This window comes from Odocoileus virginianus, chromosome 8 (assembly GCF_023699985.2).
Source record: "Odocoileus virginianus isolate 20LAN1187 ecotype Illinois chromosome 8, Ovbor_1.2, whole genome shotgun sequence".
NCBI classification, from domain to species: domain Eukaryota; kingdom Metazoa; phylum Chordata; class Mammalia; order Artiodactyla; family Cervidae; genus Odocoileus; species Odocoileus virginianus.
Genome location: NC_069681.1, coordinates 38,481,425 through 38,493,667, shown reverse-complemented (window position 1 = coordinate 38,493,667; position 12,243 = coordinate 38,481,425). Strand labels below are relative to the sequence as shown.

Here is a 12,243-nt window from a genome sequence, read left to right as displayed (position 1 = left end):
GGCTGCCCCACAGATACTGGCTAACTGCTCACAGGGCTCCTGAAGGATGAGTGGTGTAGACTGAAGCACCAGAAAAACAGGCCTTGAGGCTTTGCTGGATTCACAGGTCATGAGCAGCTCAGGAGGGCAGACATCCTCCTCCAGGGACAGAGCTCGGCCTCCAGGGCCATGGCTGTGGGCTCCCTCCACGTCCACAGATGCACAGGGAACACAGGCTCCCCCAGCCTCCAAAGTGGGCTAAGCCCGGGGTCAGCATGAAGGGGTGAGCATGCAGAGTCAGGGGAGGAGGCTCAGAAGAACCCAGAGGATGGCAAAGCCCCCTCACACCTTTAGCCCCATGTGGAAATCCTCACTCTTCCTCCCCTTCTCCCTCCTGTCTGTGCTCACCCTTGCAGCTCTTCTCCAACGTGCTGGGAACAATCTTCTGGAAGCACTGAGTGTATTTCATTTTCTTTCAATCTCCATTTGTGACCAAACAGGAAAAAGGGATTAAGCCACCTGTTAAAAATTAAGAGAAAAGGAGAGGTATATATTCAAATTATATAACTCTTAATTAGAATCCTACATTCATGGGCTTTGTAAAAAAAAAATAGTCTACACTGTAAATATATAGAAATATGGAAGAAAAAAATTGGATATGTATTTACACACACATACTGTCTAGCTCTATATCCTGAAAGACCATAGAAGCAATGACACACTAACAAGGAACACTCCAGACCCAGATCTCCGAGTTATTTTTTTTTTAACATACACAATTATTTTTTTCTTGTGGTGAGAACTTTTAACGTCAACTCTCAGCAGCTTTCAAATATGCAATAAAGCATTATAACTGTGGTCACTACACCAGACATTACACTCCCATGACTTACTTATTTTAGGGAAGTCTGTCCCTTTGGCCCACTCCACCCAGATCCTGACTTATTAATATCTTTCTTTTCTAAAAGGAACCAAGGTTCCTTGAAGAAATGACTGGTTCCAAGGTTGGGTCTGTGTGTTTTAGCACCTGATAATCACCTTTTTTAATTGTAATATAAATGCCTGACGTTAAGTTTGGAGACATACACCGCAAAGCTATCCATCTCCAATGAACATGAGTGAGTTATACAACTAGATAAAGAGCCAGACCGCCCCACCCATGAAGTTCCCTTTTTCAAAAAGTTCTGGTTGACCTGATAACAGACCATCTCACTGACTGCTTGCTTCTCCCTTCCCGCACTTTAATTCCCGCTCTTATTTTTTAAATTCACCAATAAAGAGTGAAGTTGCTAAATTCAAGCGCACCTCACCCTCAATCCCCAAAAGGCAGAATACCAGGTCCAAGTTCTTTCACTCACTAGTTTTCACAGTCTCTTTCTCTCTCTCTTTCTACCTAGGACCTCATTATGTAGCTCCAGGCATGCCTTATACTCTTCAGGTCATGTGAGTGATTCACCTTGGCATTTGAAAGTTCCCTGATGGTTGTTGCTGAGATGTGTCTCACAATCCTAAGAACCGCAAGGGCCAGTCCAACCACAACACTGGCTCTGGAAGGCAAAGGACTGTGGGGGCTGCTGTAACTAGTATAGGCCAAGACAAGCAGAGCCCCAGACATTCCCACCAACTGCATCACTATCTACAGGCTGAGAATAACAGGCAGAGAAAGTAGAAGATGGACCTGGACAACTTGCACCATAAAATCAGGAAGCACTTAAGGAATTATGAAGATGTGTAGGAAGGACAGAGAAGCCAGCTTGAATGGCTCTTGCTAAACAAATCTGGGATTCTTTAGGCATCAAAATAAATGGCAATGAATCACAATCCATTAAATAACAAAAGGATCCATGAATCCATACTGCTACATAAACATGAGAGAAGGGAAAGCTCTTGCATTCAAGAATGCAAATAAACATAGAATGAACAATGGAGTTAGAAAATTATCAATGGAAGCTAAACCGAGTGGTTGAAAGTTTGATGTGCAATGCGGTATTTATATAACCTCAAATTACCTTTCTGCAAATTACTTATTAACTATAAAATGAAATGGGCTTCCCTGATGGCTCAGCTGGTAAAGCATCCCTGCAATGAGGGATCCCTAGGTTGGGAAGATCCCCTGGAGGAGGGAACAGCTACCCACTCTGTTATTCTGGCCTGGAGAATTCCATGGACTATATACTCCATGGGATTGCAAAGAGTTGGACATGACTAAGCAACTTTCACTCCACTTCATAAAATGAAAAACAGTAACTGTATAGAGGATTCCTTCAAACCCTATTCAAATTGATTATGTATTAGTTACATGTTAATAATATGCAGAAATAGCCCAAGGATTAACACTATTTTACTGGGTAAGGAAATTTCCAAAGCCAGACAATAATAACCCATGAGCAGAGATCATGTTTCTATTTATTGCATTATTTCTAGTACAATATGGATATAGAGGAGATGTTTAAGAATTATTTTTTAAGTAAATGAATGTCTATGAACTATTAAAGAAGGAATAAGAGAGAGTGAATTTCAGATTTTGCTAACCCTGGTAGCTTGGCACCTCTAAAGAACTCCGGTCCAGGAGTCTGAAGATTGGACCCAAGCACTGAGGACCCAGGGCCTCAACTGTCCGCTACTTCAATTTTCCAATCCAGGTGAGCATCACCATGACCCTTAATATCTGTTGCTCTAAATTTCCTTCTAAAACAAAAGCATTTGTCTCTGTGTTTTAAGCACTTAACAGATTTGAAACACCTGGGTCATTCATCCTACAGTTATTCCCTATAGGAAATACTCAGACAATTAGCAGCAGGACTTACTCTGAAAGACCCTCTTTAAAAGTCTGCCTGCAGATTTTTATAGTCAGTGTGGGCCACTAAAGACCAATTCGATGTCATTAGCATAGAAACTACAATTTGGGGAACTTAATGGTTAATTTGAATTTGTAATTTGATCTGTGCACCCGAGTTTTCTTTTGTTCAGACTGTTTGTAGGCTTAATGAGTTAAATGTCATGCATATTTGTAAGAAATCCTTCTTGGTCCCTTTTGGGAATGAGAGGCACTGCTTGGTCTTTATGAATGACAGGTTACTGTTTTGCCTTATTGCTTAATTTCATGTAGTGAAATAAAGCAGACAAAGCTTGAAAAAAAAAAAGGTTTCCTTGCAGAGAAAAAGATACTTAACATCACAAATCCTTGTGTGTGTTAAGTCGCTTTAGTCGTGTCTGACTCTGTGTGACCCTATAGACTGTAGCCCACCAGGCTCCTCTGTCCATGGGATTCTGCAGGCAAGAATACTGGCGTGGGTTTCCATGCTCTTCTCCAGGGGATCTTCCTGACCCCAGGGATTGGACCCATATCTCTTATGTCTCCTGCATTGGCAGGCATGTTCTTTACTAGGCCACCTGAATCCTTAGGGAAATGCAAATCAAAATCACAATGAGACACCACTTCACACATATTAGGAGGGGTGAAGTAGGAGGAGGAGGAGGGCGAGGTAGAAAGAAGAGGTGAAGGAAGGAAGGAGGGGGGACAAGGTGGGGAAGAGGAAGGAGAATGGGAGAAGGGGGGAAGACAAGCAACAAAAGAATGTTTGGCAAGGATATGGAGAAATTGGAACCCTTGCACACTGATGGTGGAGTTGTAAAACACTGCAGTCACAAAGGGCAAACGCTGTATGATTCCACTTTCATAAAGGTGCTGAGAACAGTCAAATTCAGAAAGAAACAAAGTGACCATGTGGTTGTCAGGGGTTAAGGGAAAGGGGAGTGGGGAATTAGTGTTTAATGACATACTGATGCAAGATGAAAAGAGTTCTGGAAACTGGTTGCACAATAATGTGAATGTACTTAACACTGAACCAAATGCTTAAAAATAATTCGGATGGTAAATTTTATGTTATGTGCATTACTATTTTTTAAAATTAAATGAGAAAAAAATTCTCATATATTCAATACACCTCAGGTGTGAAATCTTGCTGTGTTAAAGTCTAGATCACAGCTTTCTGGTTGTGAGAACTTGAACTAGCCACATAAGCTCTCAGTATTGGCCTCTGACAAACAGGGGGAACATGTGGAGGTAACACTTCCCAAAGCTGCTGAGGGGGTCCTCTGAGAGGATCACTGATGCTCTGAACAAAGTCCTGTCAGGCAAACGGAAGCTGTCACCCCCGACCGTGCTCTCCAGTAATCCCACGTGGTCCCCAGTAGAAAGCCTCTGATAACTTTGATAGACGAGGTTACAACAATACCAGAGTCCAACAGGAAGAAGAGAGTCCTTTTCTTTCCTGGCAAGGACTCAGCCAATGAAAAGCCATGGACGCTTTTTTTGACAGTCTTCCCAACTTCCTTTTCCCTTCTATAAAGGTGTTCTTCATCCCTTGCCCTTTGGGGACTTGTACATGGCTCACTCTGGTTGCAGATATGGAACCGCGATTATCTGCTGATCCTGAATAAAGCCATCTTTGCTGGAGAAATATCTGATAGTCAAGGCAACAGAGGAAAGGGAGTCAACATGATCAGGGGACCCTTGGACAATTCAGAAAGGCAAATTATCCACTTGACACATCTGAATGGACACTAGCTAACACCTCTCAGGCTGACCAGATGCAGAACCATAAAGACCAAAAGGATCAAGAATAAACTATAGGAGATAAACTTGAATATGTTAGGCTTTTTATTTTGCCTTAAAGACATGGTAGTGAATTTGAATATACCTTTGGGATGTTCTACATCTTGCTGGGGGCTGTAGTTATTGTATAAAGTTACCAAAACTCATCAAACTAAATGCTTAGGAAAGGGGAACAGGTCAAGGGCAGAAAAAGAGCCCTGGAGAGCTCACTCAGCCTCCATCAACAACATGTGGATTTCTGACCGTTAATGAAGAGCAACAAGATTCATACAAGTGGTATTCTGAAAACGGTGCCAAGAATCCTGGCTTGATATTAAACATTTCTATGCTTTCAAGGTTGATAGTTACTGACAGCCTAACAGGACCAACCTCCCTAAACCGTCTCAGCCCTCAGCCAGTTCATATCCACCCTCATGTTATCAGCTTCTCTGACAAGAGTCTCTGGACAGTCTGTATTGACACCAGTGGCAGTTTCCACATCCACACTCCCTTTACAAGGAGACAGTTCACTGACTGAAACGTGGCCAGTGTCAGGGGAACAAGGATTTAATCACTCCCTGAAGGGTCAAGCGCATCTGGTCCAAGACCCTACTCAGCCCTCATCTCTGGGGGACAGGTCCTGCACTCACACCAACCTGCTGGCCTCTGGGATGAGGGTGGGAGAGAAATGCAGAGCTCACCCCAGAGGCTACAGTGAGGACAGCGGGGACATCACCAGGGAGAGTCTCAGCAGACTGGACAGTCTAGTCCCTGACCGGACACAGTTCATAAACTACAAAACTTATTTCCAATAGTGGGGACAAAGAAGAATTAGTCAAAAAAACATGATGGGAAGATGAGCTGTTTCAGAAAAAAGGAGGAGGACTATCTTTTATCAAATACTAAAAGAAATTTTAGCTGCCTTTATTCTTAGAAATGAACCAAAAATGCTGAAATAAAATGTTTACAGAGAGGCAGATGATGCTGGAATTTAAAAAAGGTTAAAAAGCAACAGAAGAAACCAACATAAATAATGATAGCTCTAAAGTAAAGGACAAATGAAAATCTGGAAAAATATTACAAGCATTATTGAAAATTATTTCAAAATGTAAATGCCTCAGAGAGAAAAAAATCTATTAATAGACAATTCAAAGAAACACAAATAAATGGTCAATAGATGTAAATGTTTACAAAAAAAGTTCCATCTCTACAGATCAATAAATTCAAATTAAAATTGTTTCACATTTTTTTAAACTGTAGACCTTGGAAAAACGTAATTCATGTACTCAAAGTTGGCAATAAAATAGGCACACTAAGAGCTACTGTGAGGGCAAACTGGGCAGTTCCCTAGCGGTCCAGATATAAGACTCAGAGCTTTCACAGCCAAGAGCCTGGATTCTATTACTAGTCAGAAACTTAGATTCCACATGCAGAGCAATGTGGCATAAAAAAAAAAAAAAAAAAATAGAAGAGGGTAAATTGATCTGAACATTGTGGAAAACAATTCAACCTTTCACCAGTCATCCTATCACTAGGACTATAGAAAAAGGAAAGATATACCACATTACATGTTCATGGATATGCATATCATAATTAGCAATAAGATATATTAAACTGAAGTACAAGGTTGCATAAATGAAAATTAAATACCATGCTCTGAACATAACTTAATGTCATAAATAAATGTTAAACACAGAAAATTAAGGAGTCAAGATTCAAAACTAGTTTTATAGAAAAGATGCATGCATGTGCACAGGTATACAAAAAGAGTTCTGGAGGAAAGATTAAGAAACAACCAAAATATCAGCAAATCTATATGGTAACAGAAATAAATCCTACTTTCTTCTATAGCTTTAAATGTCTTACAGAAATAGAAGAATGTTTAGCACTTTAAAAAATCCACAAGTACCACCATTAGCTATAATGTCGACTTCTCTTAGACTCTAACTCTAAACTGTGTTGTGAAAACACTAAAACCCCAGTGAGGCCATTTGTATAAAATCGGTAAGATAGTTACTGGCATCACTTACAAGTTTAGAAAGCTGATGAAATTTGAGGGGGAAAAAAAAAAAACAACAAATACCCAATGAGAAGATGAAAACTAGGTTTTTCTCTACAAGTTGGGTCTTGTCTCTGGGTGGCATCTTCTGGCTGGACTCATTTCCACTTTCCCAGGTCAGCAAGTGGGGAACACAAGGAAATCATGAGGGTACTTCAGACTTTACATACAAGATGGCAATAATGGTCAACAACCAACTTCACAAAGTCTAAACCCCTTTAAAAAAGTTGATAGTGAAGTAACAATGCCAATGGGAGGAATGACTTAAAGCAGAAGCCAGCCTCTACCTTCATCAGAATCACCTGGAGCTTGTTTAATCTCATCCCCAGAGTTTCTAACTTTACAGAACTGGTCTAGAAGGAGTGCAGTGGGGAATTTCATTTCTAACAAGTTCCCAGGTGACAAGGATGCTGCCGGTCTGAGAGCCAGATTCTGACAACAGCTGTCCTAAAGCTTGATTATAGAATGTTTCACATGCATCATCTCCAACAGTAAGAACTTTAAGAACTTTGAAAAACTCCTGCCAACAACACCAAAGACGTGTTTGGAATTGCCTTCTCCCTGCATTTAAGAACAAGTGCCCATAAAAGCAGCTCAGTACAGTAGTTACATACAGGATAACACAGGCTTGGGAGACAGATGGCTTGGTTTGAGATCCAACTCCACCACTTACTAGCTGTGTGATGTAGGCAATTTACTCAGCCTCTCTGCTTCAGTGCCTTCAGGTGTGAGGTAAGAGGTACTAGGTCTTTCCCCTCCAGCAGGAAAACTGGAAATAGGTGGCTACCCAAATCAATGAGGAGTCTTCACTTTTCCATTTCCACACATACACACACACAATTTTGCAAATCTACAAACAGAACATGCCCAGAGAGTCCCCTGTCCTGCAGAAGTTAAGGAGACATGTCTATTTTGTTATTATTCACAGTAACCATCCCTACACTCCTACTTCTAGGCCTCTCTTGCCTTAAGGGCTGCCAAATGGCTAAGAGATGTAGCTACACACACTGAACACACTACCATCAAGATAAGTACAGTGGTCCCATCCCATGAGGATCCCCTATACCTTCCCCTTAAAAAAGGCAATGTCAGAATTTATGGGAAATATGAATGGGTTAGGGTCTAGGAACAAAAAAATCTAATTATCATCCAAGAGCAATTAAAACCCAAAGGTTCAGGCAAAGCTAGTTAGTAGTCCCAGTTACCAGAGGGAAAACTTTCTTACACCTCTCTGTGCTATTTTTCATCTGTGTGTGTTTTCTCCCATCTTAGGGACCCGTGAGTGGTTTCAGGACCAAATGACTCCTGGGTAGAACCACCTGCATCAAGACCTTTCACCTCTTCTCCAAAGGCTAAAGATCTGGATAAGACCCCACAGCCTTCAGTGACCTTATCCCCCAAGTGGTCCTCAAAGGTGAAAGCAGAAATATTTGCAACAGGGAAAGGGGCTGTAATCAAATGCACACTCTACTCCAAGCTGTATATCCCAGGCAAAAGCAAAACATGTTCAAGAACAGGGTCCCCATTCATTAAACAAAAAACAATAGAGTTTTTTTTACATACATGAAATTTGTCACAACTAGGTACCAGGACATGCAGTGTGAGCCACACAGGAAGAGAGGGAGGGAGGGAAAGAAAGACTTGGTCATAGACCCTGGGACAGACAGAGCCCAGTGCAGCTGGAACCCAGGCGACACCTAAGTTACATGAGAAATGGTGGGGACATCACTGGAAGATGGCAAAGACAGCTAATGGCAGGGCACTAATTAGATAAAGGAAGCTGTTCGTAAACTGCTTGCTTGGGGGTGGGGGGGGGGAGGGTGCAAATTAGTTTAGAACTAGGAATCCTGAGCTGTACTGGGGAAACCCCGCTAAAGGTGGAACGTAGGGGATCCAATTCGTTCTCCGTTTGGGCGGCGACTCCCCCGGGGGCAACCCGGGTTTTTAACCTCCCTGCCTCCTGCTCTCTGGGCTCCAGGGCCCTGGGGGATGCTGGAGCAGCGAGAGGCCAGGCAGGGAGATCCTGCGCTCCGGATACCAGGTTTCTGGGTCCCGCTCCTACGCCCAGGACTTCCCCTCACTCCTTACTTCTCAAGCCCAGGCGCAGGCGGGGGCCACGCGGCCGGAGTAGGGAGGCTCCACCAGCTGCCTGGACGCCCGCGGAAAATGCTCCCTCGCCCTGCCTCTCCCCTTGGTCACTGAAAGGTGCCTGTGGCGGGCGGGTCACAGCTCAGACGGGGCGCTCACCAGAGAAACAGGCGGGAGCAGAAGTTCGAGTGCAGCAGCGGGTTGGGATTCTCCTCCGGGTACACCAAGTGCATCTTGCCGGCGGCCACGGGCGAGGGCGCGGGGATCGGCGAGGGTTCCGGCGTGGACTCAGGGCCCGGCGCGGACTGGGGCGCGGGCGCCGCTTTGGCAGGGGAGTTGCTCGGACTGCTCATGGTGGCGCAGACGGGGATGCTGGAGGCTCAAACACAGCGCCAGTCTGCTAGGCGGTACCCTGGAACCAGCTGACCCTGGAATTGGTGCGCCATCTCTTGCCTGGTCCCAGCCTTCTGGACCACCCTCTAGGCGCCTCTGCCACCACCGCCTGGAGTTCTGAGTGGGGAGCGGTGCGGATAGCGGGACGAAGGGGTGGCCAGACTGGAGCCACACGCAGGTGCGCGGAGAGGATGCTGGAGCAGCTGATGGAGGCGGGTAGGACGGTGCTGCACTGAGTCCTGCACCAGGGCGCCCGCGTTCAGGCACCTGGCTGCAGACTCTGCCGAAGTGCGAGCTATGAGCCCAGGCACCCACCGGAAGGTGGAGAAGGGAGGTATCAACTCTATCAGCCACATCTGCTCAGAAACGCCTGTCAGCTGTGGAGAGACCAGGAGAGAGCTGGCCGAAGGAGATAGCACCCCGCCTTCTGGGCACTCTGCCCTCATCAGGACCAAAGAAGGGCGCTGTGGGAAGTTCTCCAACTCTAATGGAGCAGGACCCTGGGAGGCCTTCCTGGGATGGAGCACATCACCTCATGCCCTCTGCCTGCTTCTTTTTTTGTAGAAAAGCTTTAGTCTCCACGTCTCCTCTGAATTACAAGAGGTGGCTCAAGAATTGATGATTGGGGTGTTGGATGCATGAGACAAGTGCTCAGAGCTGGTGCACTGGGAAGACCCAGAGGGATGGGATGGAGAGGGAGGTGGGAGCGGGGATAGGGATGGGGAACACATGTAACTCCATGGCTGATTCATGTCAATGTATGGCAAAACCCACTACAATATTGTAAAGTAATTAGCCTCCAACTAACAAAAATAAATGGAAAAAAAAAAAAGAAACAAGAAAAAAAAAAATGATGATTGGGGCTTCCCTGGTGGCTCAGTGGTAAAGAATCTGCCTGCTAATGCAGAAGACACAGGTTGGATCCCTGGTCGGGGAAGATCCCATATGCCTTGAAATAACTAACCCTGGGGGCCACAACTCTTGAGCCTATGCTCTAGAATCTGGGAGCACGCAACTACTGAACCCACCTGCCACAGCTATTGAAACCTGCATGCCCTAGAGCCCGTGCTCCACAGCAAGAGAAGCCAGTGCAATGAGAAGTCTGCTTAGCTGCAATCAAGAGGAGCCCTCTGCTTGCTGCAATTAGAGAAAAGCCTGTGCAGCAATGAAGACCCAGCATAGCCAAAAAGAAATAAGACTATTTTTTTAAAAGACTGAAAGAATGTGAACGTGTAGTTTAAAAACAAAATTAAACACTAGATAAGCCATGCAACAGTCACAGAATCTATAGTTCCTCCGTGAAGGACATATTAATAGATAACAATATCAAATTTACATTCCTGAGTTATTCTGCAGATACTAAAAACCCCACCAGATGGAAGAAGTTAACTGTGTGATGGCCACAAGCAGGGAGCCCCCATACCAGCTAGAGCCTAAGGACTGATGATGTAAAACCCTGTGACACCACCCTGTTACCTCACCATCAACCAATCAGAAAATAATGCAACGGTTGATCACATACACTGGACTTTCTCCTTTACCTTGCCTTTTATTTATTTATTTATTTTTTAATGTGAATATTGGTCTTTTCTTTTCTTTTTTTCCATTTATTTTTATTAGTTGGAGGCTAATTACTTTACAACATTGCAGTGGTTTTTGTCATACATTGAAATGAATTAGCCATGGATTTACATGTATTTCCCATCCCAGTTCCCCCTCCCACCTCCCTCTCCACCCAGTCCCTCTGGGTCTTCCCAGTGTACCAGGCCCGAGCACTTGTCTCATGCATCCAACCTGGGCTGGTGATCTGTTTCACCCTAGATAATATACATGTTTCGATGCTGTTCTCTTGAAACATCCCACCCTCACCTTCTCCCACAGAGTCCACAAGTCTGTTCTATACATCTGAGTCTCTTTTTTTACCTTGCCTTTTAAAATTATCCCCTTAAATCCATCAGAGAGCTCTGGTCTTTATAGCATGAGCTGCCTGTACTCTTTGCTTAATCTTTTCAATAAACCTTTCTCTGCTTCAAACTCCAACATTTTGGTTTGTTTGGCCTCACTTTACCTCAAGCACAGGAACTTGGGTTGGATAACACAAGGGGTGCCCAAGCGTTTGACCTCCACCAACAGCAGGATTTAGCACAGATTATGTATGTAGAGCTGCAAGACCTAAGGAAAGGAAACAGAAGATTAGAAGAGCTCCAATGATTTTAGAAGATGACTGAATGCTATTATTGGGGATAGGCTTTTGGCAGCTCACATGTTGATCTGTCCAGGGGACCTCTGTAAGCATTTTGCTGCCCTATTAGATTGGGAAAGGGGGTTATGGGGAGAAAAAGACTGCTTTATGATTTCTTTAATCATGTGCTCAAGGCCTAGCAGAATAACAGTGACATATGTTATAGAACACAAGTATGTGCATTTCTGGGGAACTTCCATCATTTTTAACTCTAATAATGTCATATTCAAGAAGGCATTATTATCCCTATTTGACAAAAATGAGAAAGATGAGACTCAAGGACAGCACTTCTCCAAAGTCATAGACTCAATAAATGACAAATCCTCACTTGGACTCAAGTCCAAGTCCAGTGTGGTCTGTCTCACTGGTGGATGGTCACTGTTTGGGGAAGGTGCACTTTGTAAAATCTAAAACCTAAGGCAACATACAAAAAATTTTATTTTTTAATTCATTCAGCAAATGTTTAGTGAATGTTTTATAGGTACATGACCACTAAACCATGTATAGAACACACAAACATAAGAAAGATGTCAGAAGGTCTCTATATGTACTTGTTTCTTGATCTTAAATGGTTCAGTACTATAACTGAAAAGATATTAATAAGCGTTGAAGAGGATGTGGAGAAACTGGAACCTTCATACATTGCTGGTGGAAATGTAAAATGATACAGCTACAAAGTTTCCATATAAACCCACAATTCTACTCCTAGATATCTACCCAAAATAAATGAAACACATGTCTACATAAAAATGTACATACAAATGTTATGACAGCATTACTCATAAAACTAAAAAATGAGTTGGGGGTAGAGGGAATCAAGGGTACATCAACTGATAAATGAAACATGGTATTATAGGCAGTGGGGTATTATCTGGCATTTTATAA

At 43.5% G+C, this 12,243-nt stretch overlaps 1 protein-coding gene across 1 annotated transcript in view; it reads right to left on the bottom strand.

The window, feature by feature from the left end:
* The window catches only part of LOC110127202 (ATP-binding cassette sub-family C member 4-like), a 107,697-nt gene extending 98,621 nt beyond the window's left edge, over nt 1-9,076 (bottom strand). Inside the window, exons 1-3 of the mRNA XM_070471120.1 lie at nt 8,883-9,076; nt 4,029-4,190; nt 388-498 (exon numbers count right to left, since the gene is read on the bottom strand). Of these exons, the coding sequence (XP_070327221.1) occupies nt 388-498; nt 4,029-4,190; nt 8,883-9,076 (467 nt within the window). The remainder of the gene's footprint in view (nt 1-387; nt 499-4,028; nt 4,191-8,882) is intronic.
* Between the last annotated feature and the right edge of the window lie 3,167 nt (nt 9,077-12,243).